The 21,190-nt window shown below is 44.9% G+C and overlaps 1 protein-coding gene across 7 annotated transcripts in view; it reads left to right on the plus strand.

Annotated features, from left to right (window-relative positions):
* adgrl3.1 (adhesion G protein-coupled receptor L3.1) overlaps positions 1 to 21,190 on the plus strand; it is an 85,320-nt gene that overhangs the window by 3,987 nt on the left and 60,143 nt on the right. For all 7 annotated transcript variants that reach the window (XM_031872012.1, XM_031872014.1, XM_031872015.1 and 4 more), the window contains exons 2-3: positions 2,530 to 2,743; positions 16,048 to 16,157. In XM_031872012.1, coding sequence (XP_031727872.1) covers positions 2,530 to 2,743; positions 16,048 to 16,157 — 324 coding nt within the window. The remainder of the gene's footprint in view (positions 1 to 2,529; positions 2,744 to 16,047; positions 16,158 to 21,190) is intronic.

The following is a 21,190-nucleotide window of genomic DNA, read 5'->3' on the forward strand; positions in this document are numbered from 1 at the left end:
GGGGGGGGGGGGGGGGCGGCGGGGGGGGGGGGGGGGGGGGGGGGGGGGGGGGGGGGGGGGTTGCTATGGTTATAGTGACAGGGAGAGCAAAGGGAGGTGATGCCATGCCTCGCTTTTCAGGGATGTTCGGAGGCCTGATTGTTGAGCGGTCGTGCGCTTGACGTGTGTGCGCGTGTGCTTTTGAGAAATGATTCGGAAAGGCCTTGACAGGATGAATTTGTCAATAAAAAGGAAAGTGACAGAACAACAAGCAGTCACGATCACCGGGCCTGTATACATAAACTGCAGAATTAATATATTCTATTTGTTTATTCGACAGGGACAATGCATATCATGTATATTGCACCGGATATAGCTTAAATTCTCAGTCGTGGTCCTTGGGTAGGGGTAGCCTGTGACAATATGAGGTGAATATGAAATGAAACGATAAAAACTACACTGCGATCGCAGCAGGGCTAGGGGATGACAAAGGCGAACAACACGAGCGAGCACCTCGGCTGATAACCTATCCATCTATCAAGGGAGGACGGCTAGTGCTCCCAGGACTCGCTGCTCTCAGGAACAGAGAATAACAACATCCAGGCTTCACCACAACAACCGAAGTCCCTGGGACCATCCAGCCCGAGAGCATCAATAGCACGGTCTTATCATCACAAGACAATATGTAGAGAGTGTTAATAAACACATGATTAAAAGGATGAGGACAAAATAAAGAGCCATTTGTATTGCATTCGTAACCGGATGACGGTGGAGTTTTATGGCATAGAAGCAGAAGTTATATAAGGCTGTGACCACACAATCAATAACTGATGGCAGGATAAGATAGGGTACCAGAATGTAGATTCATAGGGTTTGTTAGGAAAGATTATCTTTTAACCCATTCATGAAAATCAACAAATAAAACATCAGAAATAGTTTTAATTAGTTCATTAAATTAAATAATGTTTTAATAGTATACTCTTCTAACTAGAAAGGTGTACATAGTTGAGTGCGGCTCTCCGCCAGGTGTGTCTGCAATGACCACATCTGTATCGGCCCAAAACTGGCCAACTCCCCGTCGAGACACCAGTGGGCTGTGAAGCGTCATAAAACACACTTCATTCCAACTAAAAAAGAAGCGGCGATGTAAGCACGCAATCGGCTCCAAGTGGTCGGAAAAGACATTTCATACAATCTTGCCAAAAACAAACCTCATCAAGATGTCTGACTGCGTAGCTGCGGGTAGCAGTGATGTTCTCAGCAGTGTGTGCTCTGGAAGTGTGAGTCACCGCGACCACATGCAGCCATAACTGGCCACCCAAATTACTCTGCAACAGAGATTAGCCGTGGACAGACACAGAGGTGCACTCACACACACACACATGCCTGATCGCATGATCATCCTGGCCGAGATGACAAAGATACCCGTTGTTCATGTTCTTAAGGAAATATTCTGGTTGATATTTACCGCATTCAGCACAGACTTGACACAATAAACCGCATGAGCCAAGAGGGACCTTTTTCACAGCAGACATTTCGACTTGTCACAGCAGGAAAAGCACAGGTGTCATCGATCAACTTTAAAAACGACTGCATTCAGGGTTTCAGGGTCCAGGTATTGTGTGTGATGGCTCAGTGTCATGGCTCACCGGGACACTGAGCCATCCTGAAACAAAATGTGTGTCATCTGCACTTTTACCGCCATGACAAGCCAAAAAAGTCTGAAGGGTGACAGCGGCACCTGCTGCAAGGTGAGGCATCCCAGAGGCGCTTTATCCTGAAGCACTTTTTGTTTTGTATCATCTAAAGTTGCATTTTGTGATTGCAGTGTTTATTGTCTTGGGACTTTTAAGAGCACAGGCCTGTTCATATCCCATGTCTCTATGCACCACAGGTGAGAACTGTGGTGCGGAAGCTGCTGCCGTCTCCCTTTGTGAACATTGCCAGACATTCAGGTCATAAGATATCTAGACGTGATTAGTCAATGGAAGCTTGATTGCTGTTTGGTCTTGCAGATGTTTCATCATCCGAGAGCCTTCATCATCAAACAAGCAATGGAGCAAAGCAATAGCAGGAAATAAAAAATAAAAAGATCTGGGGCAGATCAGTAGCTCCAATCTCATTGGAACTAATGACATGTTAACTCTCCCTGCTTCAGTACAGTAAGAGTGGATGTTTGCATCGAATTTGGAACTTCTGAGAATAACGAGGCATTGCCATCTTTAGATTAATCTCGACACCACTAAAAAGCCAGGCAATTTACTCTCTATCTGGAGTGATGTCTAAAACTGCTAACTGCAAAACAGTAATTACCAAGTCGACTCACTCGCGACAGTGGACGTGCCCTTATAAATATTCGTCCGTGGTGCTATCGTTTTCATATAGTGTGGATAATTAGTCTATATGACAAGGGTACAAATGCAGTCTTAGTGGAACACAATCTGTGCTTGTACAATTTAGTCCTCCAGTGCACATTTTTCAAAAGACAGCTCCACAAATAGTGTGTGTTTTCAGCGGGTATCATCAAGCAATCCTCTTTTGTGTGTCCAGCCTTCGGCCGCGCCCCAATCCCCATGGCGGTGGTGCGGAGGGAGCTGTCCTGCGAGTCCTACCCCATCGAGCTGCGCTGCCCGGGCACGGATGTCATCATGATCGAGAGCGCCAACTACGGCCGCACCGACGACAAGATCTGCGACTCTGACCCCGCCCAGATGGAGAACACCCGCTGCTACCTGCCCGACGCGTACAAGATCATGTCGCTCAGGTCAGTGTATGTGTGTATGTGTGTGCGTTTGTGTGTGGGTGAAAGCGAAGAGAAAGGACACACGCCTTTCCAACGTAGTGTACCGGGGGGGGTAAAAAATAAGAAATAAGAGGAGAAAGGTGATGGAAATTCTGTGGTAAGCGGCGTAACCCGTGAGTCACGCACCCTCTCTGTTCCTGTTCATGCGGTACAGCGACCATACAGCTGTAGAAACCTTATCACACAATGGGAGTTGCTCAAGTAACACTTCCTCTACAGCTGGCCCGTGTGATAGCCTCCTCTCCTGACAGTGCCATTAGGAGCTCAGCCGAAGACAGAAAGAGGGCTCCACAGAGTCAGCAGTATAGCATTGAACAGGGGTTATAATACATAGTTTTGATGTTAAAAATTAAGCATAACACCAAATACCACATACCTCAATATCAATATTGAGACAGAATTGTAGAGTTGACTATTGTATGCTTTTACAAAATGTTTAACAATAAGATTTTTGATAAAATAGTCATCACTAATGTGGATATACTGACTACGTGGGATCAGGTCTGTGTTGCCCTTTGTTCAAGTTGAACGGTGTAATTGTACACTATGGTGTATGTTTTCAATATATGTCCATTCCGCACAATGTGATTGGTTGAAGTATTTTTTTCATGGATGCGAAACCTAAAAAAAAAAAAAACGCTCCCGAAAAAAAGAACTTTTCGGCTGCATAATATTTACATTATTGACAGCTAAAAAAAAAAGGCTTGGTCAACAGTGATAGGTACGACTAGAACGGCATACATCATACCTACAACCTATACGCGGTGCAGGTATGATCACGAGCACGAGCTGAAAAATAATAGCAAAACAAAAATAGCGACGAGCGGAAAGCAATGCTCTGTGTAATCAGAACGTCTGGATATAAATTATTCACTAACGTCACCATTAGTATCTCTATTTTTCATGCGTCACCCAACTTTGAGTGCTCTTTTCCTGTCCCAATATTGCTGCTGTCGTCTTCCTCTCTCTCTCCATCGAACCACCTGTCTCTGTTGTGTGGCAGTGCTCTGATTGCGATTGCTCTGGCCTGGCTCGGCCTCCTCTCCGCTCGCTCCGGCAGCTGCAGCTTGTGTGGCCACCCCTCTCCTGTGGCCCTAGCCATCCATAATTTATACACATGCGTGCACACACACACACACACAGATACTCACAGCATGTGCCACACGCAGCATACACTGCCCAGGGGCTACACCAGACTTTAAGCTCCAATTAGCAGAGCCAGAGGCCAGACTTAATCTTGAGGGATCCTCCGTGGAGGTGACTCAGACTGGATAAAACTGTTTATCACATATATTTCCCGTGCGTGTTTGTGGCAAGACTGAGCCTGTTTGTGTGTGTGTGTGTCTGTGCGTATAATGCTGCAATGCTCATGCGTTTTAAAGCACCGGCGTTACGTGGATGTGAAATCCTTGAGTGTGTGCTCATGCTTGTTAATGTGCACTGGAGGCCGTGTTGGGGGCTTGTGTGTCCGTGCATGCATTTCAATATTTATTTTTTTTAGCTCTTTCTCATACCCCCTCTTCGTCAGTGTGCTGCGGCCAGACTGCCTTCCACTCTCTCATTCCCTCTATGTCTGTATCGTCTCTGTTTTTTTTTCGATCCCCAGCTCAACTGGCTGATAAAATCAGAGCATGTTCCGCCTGCCCAGTGTTTCCTCAGTATCACATTCTCCCTTTTGTTTTCCTCTCCACTACTCTCCAAGGCCAGGGAGTGTGTGTGTGTGTGTGTGTGTGTGTGTGTGTGTGTGTGTGTGTACGCCCCACACCACATAATTGGTCTTGATATCAAAGCCTCATATCTCCAGAGGGTCTCACAAGGCTTCTCAAGCAACCTAGAGAGGACCCGATAGCGCTGCATTTCCCAGATTATCTCCCCATTGGGATACACTGGGTTGAAGGGGAAACGAAGCAGCAGCCATGAAAGTTCCGCTTAATCTGTTTTAGCGATATGCCGGCCCCAGTTCAATGACTCACTCTGTTTTTATCGTGTTTTGAACTGAGATGCCTCTATTTCAAAATGGCTACTGAGCATTCTTTGTCTTAAGGTTGCAGCTCACTTCTATGTTGTTTTCCGTTTTACCCTTATTATTTAAAGCAGCTGTATTCAACATTCAGAGCATTAATATTGCAGCAAACCAATATTTGCTATGTAAAGATGTAGTGGAGTAATGTCTACCTGACCAGACAATGAAGTCGCTCTCTTTTTGTGTTTGTTGTTATCCGATCTCCTCCTTGCTTTGTTGACATAGCCGGGCCGTCCAGGCGTTCTTTGCACGCATGTTAGCGTGCCCCGCTGGCTAGCTCGCGGCCACCGCTCTGCACTGCTCTCACACGGCGGTTACAGCCGATAGCGCCACCTCGACCGACTGCAGTGTGGAGGAAGTGTAGCACCAAGTCTTCGGTAACCGCTCAGGTTAACACCGTTAGCTCTGTCCGCAAAATCGCCACATTTTGCAACGTTAGCACCGTTAGCTGTGAGACGCCGGCGACAACCTCCTGCTCCGCCGAGTGAAGCTTCTCTCTATTGACCAGCAGGGGGCGACTCCTGTTGCAAAAAGAAGTCAGATTGTATAGAAGTCTATGAGAAAATGACTCTAGTTCTCACTTGATTTATTACCTCAGTAAACATTGTGAACATGAGTTTATGATCTAAAGCTAGTTCCAAGTCTTCTTCAATACAGCATGATGTTCATTTAGTAAGTTATGGTCCATTTAGAGTAAAATAAACACAAAGCAGGGTAGGCTTTAGGGCGGGCTTACTGTGATTGACAGTTCGCTGCCACTACGTCACTACTCCGCATTCCAAATATGGTAACTTCCGTTCATCGGTTGCAAAAAACAACAACATGCCGTCCACAAACCAATGGGTGACGTCACAATGACTACATCCACATCTCATATACAGTCTGTGGTTGAGAGCCGTTCAGACACAATTGAAATGCTCCCAATCTCGGATCCTGCACCTTAAATTAAGAAAATGTACATATGTTTCCAATATTTATTGTTTTATTAAGCTCAACCCAAGCTCCGCTGCACTCTAAGTGTGTTTCCCAAAAAATAAATGTATCACTTTCACTGTTGCTTTTTCAAAGCGGCTGAGTTGGCTGCAGCCGAGGGTGTGGCTGGGTTGAAGTGTCACTGGGGGAGAAAAGTTAGCGACGTCAAGACAACTGAAGAATCACAAGGTTTGGCCTGTTCCATTGTACACGGGGAAAGGGCTGGGAGCCAAAATGTTGCCATGCCTCCCAATTTACAGCGATCCGCTGACATAAAAGTGACTTGATGCCTCACAATGCGCTCCTTGTCCCTTTACTGATACTGGAGCGCTTCGCTGGCCTTCTCTCTCCATCTCACGCATGCATTCGGGTACTTGAGGCTGGAAGGAGCAGACGCTGTGAACAATGTGACAGTGCACCCCTCCCTCCTCCCCCCGACACCTCTTTACTGTCTCTCCCACCTTGTCCCCCTGTTTGCACATGTCCCTTTATTTCTCTCTCCTGCTCCATCCTTCCCCCCTTGAAGAAGTCCCTCAACGCAAAGAGAAACCATGTTGACAAGAAAGACAAGGGAGTTGCCTCCCCCATCTCTCCCTCTGCTTTTGGAAGTGTTAAATAACAACGTCTTTCATTTATTATTGTCCTATCCGTCAATCTCTTCATATCTCCATTTTTTGGCACTCCTTTTTTTCCCCCCTCCCCTCATTCCTTAAATTGCTTCTCATCCTCTCTGTCACTTTTCCTTTCTCCCTCACCATCTGTTTTTAGTTTTCACGAGCCCCTTTCCTGTCCCCCCCCCCCCCCCCCCCCCCCCCCATTCACTTTTCTTTCTTTTTTCCCCCCAGCCCAGGGGGAAAGTTGAGGCTGCGGCTGAAGTGCAGGGGGCTGCAGCATGTTACCTGCATGTTACACCATGTTGTCTATAACTAAGCATTGTCCTGACCAAATGCACAGCTGGTTTCAGGATTAGATCCCCCAGCCTGCAGCAGCAGCCCCCCCCCCTTCCCCTCGGGGCAACCATAGGTGCACAATGGCTGCAAACACAGAGCTATGCGCCAGCCCTGTGTGCACATGCGCCAATGAGTACGCACGCATGCCTTCATGAACGGGCTCAAAGAGAAATTGAGAGAGTTGCTCATCAGCTCCCGAGCACGGTCAACTTCTTCTGGCAGCCTGTCTCTTTGGAACCGAGTCTCGGCCTTCAAAGCTACCGGGTTGGTGTGCTAGCTCGTGACCGTATGTGCGTGTGCGTGCGCGTGTGTGTAATGTATGTGCACGCAGATGCGTGCATCCCGGCTGGTGAGCGAGCGCGCACCCTTTGAACTATTTCACGCGGGAGACTGTAAAGAAAACCTCTGAAGTTCTTTTCCTTTGACTATCTGAATTATAGAAAACCTCTTGAATCATAGACTGCGATCTAGTGCTGGCCGTGCACTGCAACCATTGAACTATGTCAAACAGTCTGCCGCTTTTTTTATTATTATTATTTTTTTTCCCCAGCGCATACCTGCACTTCATCCGTCCTCCACGTTTGATTCTAATCTATCTCTGTAAAACACAGATGGAGAAATGAGCACTCTAAACCTTACATCAATCTTACATTTTTGATCATTATTCCAGCCCAGTGACTCCAAGAACAAAAACAACATTATCTGCTAAATTGGAGGTTTAGAATAGAATAGAAATAGAATCCCTTTTTATTGTCATATACACATACACGAAATTTGACCTCTGCATTTGACCCATCCCTGTATATAGGGAGCAGTGGCCTGCCAATGACAGGCACCCGGGGAGCCAGGGGTTCAGTGTCTTGCTCAGGGACACTACGACACATGGCACGTCCCAGTCGAGGATCAGGGTTGTCTGGTAACCTGCAGTTACCAGACAACCCTCTTAAGCCAGTGAGCCACGGTTTACGCCGAGACTGAGGCTACTGTGTGTTTTGCATGCGTGTGTGAGTGTGTGAGGTCTTGCAGAGGTGGACTCACCAGGATATTTACAATTATGTCTCGTTATTATCTCTCCCGACTTTTTTTCTGTCTCAGCCTGCTCGCTCTTCGTCTCTCCTCTCTCCATTAACTACCCTGCTTCCCCGCTGAAGGAGGTCATATCTGAAAATGTCCTATTTAATGTGTGTGTGCGTGTGTGTGTGTGTGTGCCACACAGTCACCACGGTTACAGGAGATGCCCTGCGGCCCCAACTGTCACCCTTGCTCAGTGCGGTAATTAGGGCCCACACACACGCATGCAAATGTACACATACACACACACACACACACACACACACAGATAGATGCATATATCTAGAGAACTTAGAAGTGCAGGCACACTTAAAGATGGAGAGATTCCGGCACACAGTTGGTCCTGAAAGGCACGCACGGAAACATTTCCTCCAGATATGTGACGGCAACGAACGCAAACATTCAAGTTTTTTCCGTTTTTTTTAAGCTCGTCATCACAAAATATCACTGCCCCTTACACGTGTAGCTGCATTCTCCATCCGCCCACTCGCGCACCGTTTATTTTCCCCACCCTGACTGACAGCTGTGGCGCTCTGCCCGAGCCTCTGTACTTCCACATGTCAAAGTCCCCGCCGTCTGACCCGTTTCCTGCCGTCACCGCAGCTCTGCTAACCTTAGTTATCATGCTTCGCCGAGCACCTAAGCCGCGTGGCTGCCTGAGAACGGTTTCAGGAAAGGTCTAGATGCCGCGCTCCTCTCTCTCTCTCTCTCACATACAAACACACATAAAGCCTGACACATCCGGAGACTAGCATGTGAATCAGCGCCTCAGACAAGTAGACAGTGACTGACTTGATACTTTGACATTGACGCGCAGAACTAAACCAGGACACATGTAACGGCCCTCCTGCCCACACACATATACACACACACACACACATGTGCATATACTCTTTTTTCATGTGTGCATCATGAGGTGAGTCTGACTAAATACTGTGAGACAGTGTCTCGGTGCGGCGCGGCTCTGTCGTCTGGGGCGGCTGCGTGTCGAGCGCCTCTCTGCTTTTCGCCCAACCGAGAGCGACAGCCCGGCTGTCCGACACGCTGCTCGTCTTTTAGCTTTATGGGGGGATTTTGTTCAAAGCAGGTGGTCTTTGGTTAAACCGTGTAGAAAGACGGGACACACGGATGGAAAGGCAGGGGGAGAAACGCACGGAGGGGGAATGTTGCTGGGTGGAATCGGGAGGAAGACTCCCCGAGTGTGTCCTGGAATCGGACGACGTGGAGGTTGCTATGGTTACCGGTGGAAGAGGAGAGGAGCAGGGGAGGGGAGGGGAGGGGAGGAGGGATTGCGGGGCTCAGAAAACTGTACTCTGCCGTGAGCCGTGCTTGCAAGAGAGAGGCCATAATGTGTTTGTGTGTTAAAACACATTAAATATTATTACCGATCCCTTTTTTTTCTTGTAAAGCAGTTCAGTAACAGTAAAGATAATGTCCCGCAGATAGGATGTAAATGTGATTCACAATCACAGACAACGAAGGTCGGTTTTAAAAGGCTGAATTAACATGCTTCATATATACTACTTAGTATGCCAGAAAAAGAGTGAGTACAGTATGACTAAAGTACCAGGATGTTCTTACTGCACCAGGTCGCATTCTGCAGCATGCAAGCCTAAATGCTTTTCTGGCTATTCCGACCCACAATCCTCTGCGCTGCAGATATATGAGCAAGAGGGTCAAAGATCAAGTGTGACGAAGCAGTATGATAATAACTGACGGTGTACCGCATGCAGCAGTGCGTACTTTGCAAGGGCGGCTCAAGCATGGACCAAAAGTTAATAGAAAAAGTATGCAGTAAGTATTCATACTTGGTTCATTCCCACCTGGCATGAAGATGGCAGGTTCAAAAGGGGGGGGGGGGGGGGGTGCACACACACAGAATACATACAGTATTCATGGTACACACAGTATACTGTGCATTGTATGTTAACAATGACACTTGACGTGCTCAGTCAGAGTGGGAGAAAAAACGGGAGAGAATGACATCCTCCAGCAAAAAATATTAATAATGTAACACATTTCATTTATTATTTTTTTTTTTTTCCAGTGGGGAAAACCAACATTATTTCACCTGTGGCTCGTTTGACAGGCTGCAAGAGAGCTGACAAAAATGCAGAGGAGTGTGTTAGTGTTTGTGTGTGTGTGCGCGCGTGTGTGTGTGTGCGTGTGCGTGTGGGAGAAAGAGAACAAGAGAGACGGATCTGTCATTTTCTTCACAAGCGTGGTGTGTTGGTGGCGCGCGCTACGCTATACCCCGGAGTAGACGTATATATATGGACTCACACACACACACAAACAACACATTCCCTTCTCTTCCTCCCTTTTCTTTTACCGCCATCCATCACAAACCCCTGCACCACTCCTCAATTACTTACTACATCCCTGTTCGTCTGCATCCTTCCATCGTTTCCATCACTCCATTTGTCCATCTCCGGATAGCACTACTGTACGTGTGTGTGTGTGTATAACCACATCAGGGAGCTAATAAAGCAGAAATGAGGGCAGTAGCAGAGGAATCTCATATGTGGTGCGTGTGTGTGTGTGTGTGTGTGTGCGTGAGAGAGAGAGAGAGAGAGAGGGAGAGTGTGTACGGCCAGCCTAACAGCTTTTTATCCTGTAGCTAGATACAGTAACTCTGCTCTTTCTGCTGTCAAATGGGTTTTCCTGAACTCCCTCAGGACACAAAGAGCCCAGTGAAGTCATCTCTCCCCTCTTCCTTTTGTTATTTACAGAATTTGAATTTATGTTTTTACCAACTGGTTGACTTTTCCCAGTTTTGGGATTTTGATAGAATTTAATTTTAGAAAACATATCTTCTTTTATGTAATTCAATTTAATATTTAGCCCAAAATCACAAATCACAAATTTAGGGCTTTACAATCTGTACACATATGACATCCTCTGTCCCAGGACCCTCACATTTGTCCATGGGAAATATTTTTAGGCTTATAACGATACTGAATTCATTAAATTGTTATGGATAATTTGGACTCCTAGAACAGTGCAATCTATAATGGTATCATCGAGCATTCATTCTTGTCGAGTTGTGTATAGTCTGTGGAACTAAATGCTGCCTCACGCTGTGCTTTTTATTGCCTCAAATCAAACTGCAGCTCCATTTCTCAACATTAAACATTGGAGAAAATATTGGATGTATGTTATTCATAAAGAAATCTCTCAAGGTCACAAGATTTTATAAAGCGGAGAGAAAAAACTAAATGTATTCTTGTTTTCAGTGAAAAATGTGATCACCCGCGTGAATAACACTTTGTACTTTGACATAAAATCATTTATTTTCCGCTTTTTATATTTCTGTTTCAAATATGTTCAGTCTCTGCTGAACTATCTCCATTTCCTCTTCCTCATTCTGGGTTCATGTGTTAATCAATGTCAACAGCAGAAAAAAATGATGTTTTTCCCGGTCCATCTTCTGCAAGTTCCCCCACAGTGTTAGTATTAGTCCGACCGGCATGTTCCGACTCTAACGGAGAGAGATTTCTTAATCTTCTCAACCATCGATGTTCCTGCTGGTTTGGCTGCGTTCATGCTGCAAGCCTTCGAGTTCAATTCTGATTAATTGTTCAGATCAGATTCTGGCTGTTCATATTATTTCTTCAATGTGATGTTATGTGTGGAGGAATAATAATACTACTACTAATAATAATAATACACCCGACTGTCCCTCCACCGACTACCTCCATCGCAGCCGTCTTCCCTTTTTGTATTCACCAAGTGACTCCATCCAGCTCAGAATTGACGAATACCGATTTAGACTGACGTAAAAGTAGCAGGACTTTTGGCATGACTCTTCAGACTGAGGTCGCATTGCAAAAAGATCAAGACATGCATCCACATATGAAAGTGGCCGAATCCAGTTTGAAGATCTGATTCCATGTGATTTGTGCTGTTAAACAGAAAAACAGATGCGAGTCACATTATGTGCTGCAGTCTGAACGTAGTGTTTGAAAAGAGAAGCCAGTCGAGGCTCAGTCATGCAGCTACGAAACACGTTACAAAGTAGTTATGAGCTCTGTTCTGTGTTCTTCATGTACAAGTCAAATTAAAAAAAAGGAGGAGATTGGGAATATATTTTTGCAGTGCCCAATAGCCCACTCCCTATAAAATAGACACTCAATAGAGTCACACCACTGTTCTGTAATTATAGACTATGTATAAGACGTGAAAGTAGTTACCTTGACGTCACCCATTGGTTTGTCGACTGCCATTTTGAAGCCTAGAGTTTGGCATTTTGGACATCGACATCTTGTTTTTTTTGCAAACGCTGATTAAGACATTCAAACCTTTTGTAACAAAGGTTACAATTGACTTTCATGAAGTGCAAACACACTGTGAAAGGGTGAAAGTACTAAGACGAAAACACGCAAAAAAACGCCATGGTAGCGACCTGTCAATCACAAGGTAGCCCCGCCCTAAAGCATACCCTGCTTTATGGTCTATTTGACTCTAAATGGACCATAACTTACTAAATAAACATCATGCTGTATTGAAGAAGACTTGAAACTAGAGATTGAGACCATAAACTCATGTTTACAATGTTTACTGAGGGAACAAATCAAGAGAGAAGTAGAGTCATTTTCTCATAGACTTCTATACAATCTGACTTCTCTTTGAAACCAGAGGAGTCGCCCCCTGCTGGCCATTAGTGAGAATGCAAGTTTTAAGACGCCTCGATACCAGCTTCACTCGGCAGAACGGGAGGTTGACACCTGACAATTACAGTTCAGTGCGTCCAACAAAGATGCATATTAATGCTTAATCATACAATGTTGAACAACATCACACATAATGAGTATGTATTGCATAGTATGCGATATCGGACGCAGCATGGGTGTTCTACAATGTTAGTACATGTGTGGAATGTTTGGACGCTTTTAGAATTTTCCGGCTTTTGTGTGTGCGTGTTTGACACTCAGACACCATTGCAGAGAGTTTTTGTATGTGTTAAGCATGCTCACAGTGCTGCGGATGACTCAGACGGCGTCGCGGAGCGGCCCGACTGCATTCGGATGTGGGTTCCGGAGGGCCGCGCCAAGGCTTTGCGCTTCACTCACTCTCAGACACCTCTTTTAACTCACGAGGATTAGCTCCCAGCTCTCACTCGCTCTGTAATTATATAGTTCTCAAATACATCTGCACTCGAGCACAAGCACACACGCAGCCGGACGCGCGCACACACACACACACACACACACAGGCAAGTATTTATTCTGTCGTACATCTGCCAGCAGACACACGCGTGTGCTAGCACATATGCACGCACACACACCAAACACTCCGTCAGCCTCATCAAACCATCAGTCGGTCGGTCGTGTTTATACGGGGAGATGGAGACCGAGACGGAGTGAAGGGAGGTCTGCCAAACAAAGTGGGAAAAAAAACATCAGAGACGATGACAGCGGCGGCACCCGCTGCAGCATTGCTGCGTTCCCTCTTCCCGCCTGCCACGGCATCGGCTTTTGTTAGCGAGTGGGTTTTGTTTGTGTGTCGGTGCATGTGTTGCACGTCGCAGGGAAGAAAGCCAGCAGGCGTAGGCGGTATCCAGGCCACTGCCTTGTTTTGATGTGGTCATGCTAATTAAAAAAATTTTTAAAAAAGAAGCATTTCTGCCAACACCAAGAAAAACCACACAGGGAAAAAATAAAGAGCTATTTGGGTTGAAAAGAATGCGGGGGGGAAAATAAGAGGTTCATGTTCTGCATCTTTGGACGTGGGTCAGAGCGCAGAGAAGAGGTGAATTTGGGGGATTGTTTTTGCGATGTCTTTATGTGTTGTCGGGCTGGAGTGAGAAAGAGACGGAGGTACTGGGGACATGAGGGAGTCTTTTTTGGATCTGACTCAGACTGCTGGCTCAGACGGAGCGGTGACGTCAGCACAGGCTTTGCAGAGGATGGAGGGATCGAGGGAGGAACAGAGGGAGGCTGGAGATGATGCCCCGAGGGGAGGCAGGAACGATATTAAAAGTGTGGGGGGTGGGAGAGAGAGAGGATGGACACGGAGGGAGAGGGAAGCAAGTAATAAGAGGCCCGCCGCATATATCTGGGTGTGACTTCGGGAAAAAAACTGCAGCTAAGTTGGTTTAAGGCAGATAAACACACAGTCGGAATGAGAGACAAAGACGGAGGAACGGAGAGGAATAATTCCTAGGCGGATTCGGATGAAGACAAAGGCCGAGGGAGAAATTGGTTTATTATCTTGGCTTAGAAGAGTGCGGGGTGACGGAAGAGAGAAAAAGGTGGTGCGGGCAGAAATAGACGGAGGAAGAGGGAGCGATAGCGGAGGGAGATTATGTCGAATCTTTGCACTATACCCTCTATTTTAAATAGCAGTCAATAACCTTCGGTGCTGCGTGACTTAGCCGTGAAAGTCCCAGGGAACAGTGACTTTTTGTTTTTTGGCTGGAGCATAAAGTAGAAACAAACACAAACACACACAATCACGCACAGCTAGTGCAAAAACCGAAAGTTTCTTCATTTCACATATTTATGCGTTCTCTCGGCTTCGTGCAACAACCTCGCTGCCCAGTCCGCTAGCATCCTTTTGTCAGTTGGATTTTTTTTCTTTTTTTCTCCCTTCTTCTTTAGAAATGAGACTTTTATTTATTTTTTATAATCCCACCAAGAAACACTTGTCGTGTTTTTGTTTTTGTCCTAAAAGTTTAGTGTGTGTAAATATTCAATCCTACACTCAACACCCCACTTGGGAGTAAGTTTTGAGAGAAACATGTAGCGCTAATCGCTTGTCGCGGCATGATGACATCATAACTACAGGAGGGGGGCGGGGGTTTGCGCTACATGTGAGGTCATTAAATAGGAGTTCTTTTTGCGCACTGATTCACCATTGTGGGCCAGCCAGTCGCGTCAGACGGTCATGTGTTGTGAACAAAGTTGTGTGTCAGTTTGTCTGTCCCTTCAACCCCACCCCCCAGTCCACAATTTGCACTGATGACAGGTGACCGATGATGAAGGCACCGGGGCAAGAAATTAAAAAGCACAGAGGCAAGAAAAAAGAAGGGGAGGGAGGAGGAAAGAACAGGAGACTGGCGGGTGTTGTTATTAATATGACAGGCAGTGCGACACATTGGAGTTCTAAACCTTTTAAACTTCCATAACCCCTCTCACTTTGACCACAGACGCCCCCGATACACACCAATACGCATGTGTGTGTGTGTGTTGGCTCTCTGTGTTTTTAAGTGAATATTGAACTGAAAATTAAGTTAGCTCTCATGCATATTACATTATGCAAAATGGACCGCTACTGTAAGAAAAGAGACTTGAGGGGTTTATATAAATATATATCTCAATGGGAGAATTTTTTTTTTAAATGTAAATGTCGTCTGTTTGACAGGTGCGCCGGGAAAGTGGGACAGACGGGAGAGTTGTACTAATTGAAAGAAAATACTCGTCGGTCTTCTTGAAATAGGGCCTTTTGGTCCCGCACGTGATGCAGTTCTTCACTCGCGTTGTTTCAATGAATTATTTAAAACCAGGACGGGTCACTGAGACAAAGTGGCACTTCGGCGCGCGGTAGCATTTTTCATGTCATTACGTGCATCTGTCGTGATAATTTATGGGCTCCAGCCATCCGCCGACAAATCATCTTTCCCTGTGAGGACCGGGCCTGCAGCATGTTTAATTACTATCACATAAATGTCACGTGTGCATTTTTTATAGCCGCACGTCTACTGTACATGCATGACAAGACGATCCCCCACAGGCGTGTAGTGAATATACATGGTGCCAACCCGCATTAATAACAGTGAGGAATACTTACTTTTTGTGTGTCAGAGGAGAGGGCCCCCCCCTTGATAATTAAAATTAATTATCTGGAGTCTGGAGAAAAATAATGTTAAAGCCATAGGTTATTGTTCTCACTGCTGCGCACACACACACACACACACACACACACACACACACACCACCTTGTGCTCGAGCGAACTCAAGGATTCCATTAATGTAATGTCCACTCCAGGTACCAGTAAGGACACATTGTGTGCTCTTTTGTCAACCTAAAGGGCCCTTAAACACGGATGACTCTCAAGCGTCAGGGTGAGTGGAGCGAACTGTATGAGGGGATAAAAAACATCTCGGTGTATATAACATGTCTGTGTTCTGTTTTATCGAGTGCTTTGGCCTTCAAAAGACTCATCTGCCAGCATCTGTTTCAGAGCATTTACTATATCCGTGCATCTGAATGTCTTCGGCTAATATGTGTGTCTCTTCCCGTTGCAGATGCAACAACCGTACGCAGTGTGCGGTGGTGGCCGGGCCCGACGTCTTCCCCGACCCCTGCCCTGGCACATACAAGTACCTGGAGGTCCAATATGAGTGTGTCCCATACAGTAAGTCCCTTTTTTATTTTTTTCAAAAAGTAGTTTTGACAGTATTTTGACCTCTTATCACTGTAATGGCACTACTAGTCACATGTTTGAGTCAGGCTGGTCTCATCCAGCATCCAGCGTCGCAATTTGTCCCACAAATTTCTTCCGTGAGTTATCCATGTAATCTTGAACAAGGACGTACAAAGGCCGCTAAATCACACAGCTGGCAGGCCGAAGGGGAAGTGGATGGGTCCAGCAAACGGAGACCGCTGTTCGTTGCCCAAATGATGGTCCATTTAGAGTAAAATAGACCATAAAGCAGAGTATGCTTTAGGGCGGGGCTACCTTGTGATTGACAGGTCGCTACCACAGAGCTGTCCGTGTTTTCGTCTTTGAACTTTAACCCTTTCACAGTGTGTTTTCAATTCATGAAAGTTATTTGTAAAAATGTAATTGCTTAAAATGTCTTATTCAGCATTGGGTTGAACTGGCTCTAGGATCTCGTGTCACTTCTGGTTGCAAAAAATATATATATTTTTTTTTTTTCCGCCAAGATGGCTACGGTCAAAAACAAAGATGCCGAGGGAAATGAATGAAAATGGGGACCGTAGTACACACCAAGGAATGACATCACTGGGACTTTGTCCCCTTCTTGAATACAGTCCATGTTTTTCAGTGACAACATTCATCCTGGTTGTCAACGTAGATGTCTGTGAAATAATCTCATTTTTAAGATCTCAGTACATATTTGCTGTTTTCTAAAGTTAAATTCTGAAAAGCCTGCAGTTTTTTTAAGCCGATTCATCAAAAGTCACAGTCCCTTCATATGGGAGACACCGTTCAATGGGAAACTCCAAGGGAGGAAGGACGAGAGAGACGGATGGTCTCCAACCACGGCAGATGGTGATTTGACCTTTGACCGCACGATAACAGACTGGGAGGTCGTATTCACTGAAGTGAAACGTTCACGGGACGTAGTCGCTAAATATAACAACAACTGGGAAACTTTTCTTTTTTAAACCAACAGAGTTTTCCCCAAAATCTAGGTTACAGCTCATTGCATAATAAATGCATAAGAATTCAGGGTGGAGACTGAGTGAATTAAAGACATCTATTTGCCCTTGATGTTTATTTAACACTGCATTCCTGCTTGGAGGGTTTGTCCAAAGGCAAAGCGAAAAATGCTGCTTCTGTGTCTGTTTTTACAAAAAAGCTAAATCTCAAGTGTTTCACTTTGTTCGACAGTAGTTATATTTGATTTTTTTTGCCACATGTTGTGGTGGAAAACCTTACAAAAAAAAAACATTCTGCCAAAATGATAGAACATTTATAGAGAACATATTAGTCAAAAAGTAAAAAGGTTACAGGCACTGAATGTAGTAAAAAAAAATACTTTCTCAATCGAAAAATAGACCTACTGCACCTCAAGTGGCAGATTCCAAGCATAACCTTCAGATGAAAATAGATGATAATTAGTTTTTGTATATATAATGGTGCGCCGAATACTTCATACTACTCCACATTACACTGTACAAGCTCGGAGAAACGTAGCACAAGAGGCTGAGTGGGTGCTGTGGAACGAGAAAATGTGTCTATTTTTGTGAAGCGCTGCACGTCTTATTGCCGTCTGTTTTTTTGTTTCTTCTTCTTCTCCTTTTGTTCGCTACAAACATCTCTGCGGTGGAAGTCATAAAAGACAGGAGGACATGCAGAGTTGAGATAAAATAGTTAGGATTCATCCAAAGTCAATTTAGTGCTGTCTATAAATCTTACTTTTCTGCCAAAGTGGATTGAGCCCCGGTTGTTTCGAAGAAATTTGAAGCTAAATCTTGTTACAAGTCAACTGCCTTGTTTCAAGTTAGTGTCTTTTTTTTAAAAACAAAGCAAAGTAAATTAGCTTCTCTTTAAGCAGAATTCGTTTTACGTGCACTGGGGAAACTTTATTTTTTTCTCAGTCTTCCTACAATAACAAATGATTGAACAGATTTTTTTTTTTTTCCTTTAGTTTCCGAGCTGCAGAAATCCCAGAAACTTTATTTGTTTTGTCCGAGCGTACAGCCCTGGCACGACGGCGCATGCAGACGGCCAAGGTGATCTCCCACACTGAAGCATTCAATTATGTCCGGCTAAACGGCCCTTGCCTGGCGTCTAGAATGACCAGCAGATTAAATAATAGGACTATCAGAGCCCTCTCTGGAGCAGATGGAAACACAACCTGATACCTGCTTAATGCCCCCTACGAGTGCACGCGTGCACGCACTCGTGCGCCATACACAGCGGGAGCATCGAGGGTGTGTGTAGGTGTGTGTTTTCTGTTCCGTTTGAAAAAAAAAATACAGGACTGCGCGTTTCATAGATGAATGGCTGGAAGGAGCGGGAGCTCAGGAACAACTCGGCGCAAAAGGAAGATGAGTCGCATGCTGATCTGATAAACAATGGGGCCGTCAGGGTAACGTCCCCCGTCCCCCCCCCAGCAAAAATAGACAGCGTCTGAAACAAAAGTCATTAGAGAGCTCAGCTAACAGAGGCGGGGACATGGGAGGAAAAGATAGAGATGGAGAGAGATGGAGCATTGGAGAGAGAGAGAGGGAGGGAGGGAGAGAGAGAGAGAGCCTTTGACAGTACATTAGCAGTTTTCGTGTACTGACTAAGTGTTGGGGCTGGATCAGGTAGCACTGTGATGATACACTACGTGGCTCCTGTGGGTGTGTTTAGCCATGTGAAATGTTGCTCAACGTTGTAAAGAAAAATATGATGTGCAAACAAAATACAAAATATGTACAAAGCTGTTTTTATTTTTATTTTATAATCTCGCAAATTCATGATTTGTTTTCTCTTTGATTTGCCACTTTAATCTCAGAGAATATCCAAGTATTTTTCTCGTAAATCTACGACTTTATAATCTCGCATATTTGTGACTTTTTTTTAGTACATTTGCCAATTTAACCTCCTTTAACCTTGAAAAAAGTTTTTTTCTTATAAATGTATGAATTTCTAATGTTGCAAATGTGTAGGTTGTTTTGTCGTAAATTCATGACTTTATAACCTCGCAAATTTGTGTTTTCTTTTCTCGTTGATTTGCCGCTTTAACTTCAGAGAATATCCAACTTCATTTTTCCCGAAATTGTGACTTCATAATCTCGCAAATTGAGAGTTTTGTTCTTCAAATATTACCCCCTCCCCCGGCTCCGTAGTAATCAATTTTCTTTTACCTACAATTGCGCTCAAACGCCGTTGTATAAACTAGATTTTTGGTAACCTGTCTTAGATGCGTCACGATTCTCTCTTGAACGATTATGACTCGCTGCAGAAAACTCAAACTCAATTCTCAACGTTATGATCGCCTGTAACAATTCTGTGACACCGGGCTGTCCGTTCCTACCGCTGCCAGTGAACGCAACAGACGTAATACACGTAATACACTGAGTTTTGTGAAGTGCCTAAGCTTGAGCAGCCGAATATGGATACGATCCGACGGGCACGTATGGAAGCATTTCGCTTCTTCTTCTTCTGCCAAACTCTGAAAGGACGAAGCAAATCACAAAGTAGACTGCAACTTCTTTTTGCCAACGATTTGCGCCCCTACTCAGTCATTGAGAATCATCAGAGCTTTCGTGCTATGTTGCACACTTTGGAACTGAGATACAACATTCATCTCAACGTTTTTACGAACACAGAGATACAACCAAACCAAAGCTAAAGTCACGGAATCGCTGAGGAAAGCGGGGAGGATAGTAGTTATACGCCATGCGTGGCATCCGTTGCCTCCGAATCATGTGTCACCGTAACTGCGCACATGTATCGTTTTTGTGTTGCATGTTCCAGAAAGCGTTATTTTTGTGTTCATTAGTGAATAAGGGCAGCTTTTTATGTTAAATGACTCAGAACATGCTGAATTATGTGTTTTTTACTACAAGGATGCTGCTACAGGCAGGCTTGGTTTTCTTTGCAATGCTTGTAAGTGTAACCCATCTCTGCTATTTGTTACTTATATTGAATTAATAGAAGATAATAGAAGTAAATTCATCTGTTTTTTTAATAATGAATCATTACAAATATGCTGTGTTTTTAAAATAGCGGATAGTCACAGTGAGAAAAAAATCATGGATGGAAAAATGTTGACGCATCAAGAAGAATCGAAAGGTTTCCCACCCCTAGTTTTTGGACACCATGACTCCAGACTTAAGATTAGTTTTGTCTGAGAATACCTCAAGCTTTACATGGCAAGGCCCTGCAGAGAGCCCTCATAGCGCATCCTTAAAATATTTATGAAATCAATTTTCCTTGAAGGGGTGTAATAGTGTCCTTAGTGAACCTTAGAACAAGATACTCTGGCTCGCTGACATTCAGACCGGAGATCCAGCCCGTGTACGATCAAGGCGTGCTTGGCGCAGCAAATCAATGCTGTCAGCTGCGTTGTTGTGAAAGATAGATTTTGCAAGACATTAAGTGGCGATACATCTCCAAAATGTTGCCATAAATCAAGAGGGATCAATAATAGGAGGCTCGTTTTCTGAAATATACGAGCGTGTACTCAAACCGACGCGTTCCTAAAACACTCAACAACAAATCATCGTATTTACATCTGGAGGCAGGGTTGGCTTTAGTGCACTCAAATGGCTGTAACGTCAAGGGGGGACGTCCGTAACTTAAGTAGGTCCCCCCCCCCCCAAGCGATCACCTCTGAGGCCGGGTGGTTGCTAATTAGACAATGACTGCACGGACACGAAAATGAGCCAAAAGAGACACCACCTCATGCTGCAGATGTACTTTTCCCCTCAGCACTGATGTTTCCCACTACATGGATATTGTAAACAAATCTCAAAGTGGGTTGTAAAACAGCTAATTAAATTATGTGCGGCTCAGTTTTTCTGGGAAATTGTGCCCCTCCCTCCCCCCCCTCCTTTTTTCTTTTTTTTTTCCTTGAAAATTTTTTTTGGCTCGCTCTACATTCACAGCTCTTCATCTCTCCTCCCTTTTGCACTGCATGCTTTTTTGGCTCTTTTCCAAAGCTAAAATCAAGTGCTCTCGCTCTCTCTCTCTCTCTCTCTCTC

This window comes from Anarrhichthys ocellatus, unplaced genomic scaffold (assembly GCF_004355925.1).
Source record: "Anarrhichthys ocellatus isolate YVR2014 unplaced genomic scaffold, GSC_Weel_1.0 scaffold61, whole genome shotgun sequence".
In the NCBI taxonomy this organism is placed as follows: Eukaryota; Metazoa; Chordata; class Actinopteri; order Perciformes; family Anarhichadidae; genus Anarrhichthys; species Anarrhichthys ocellatus.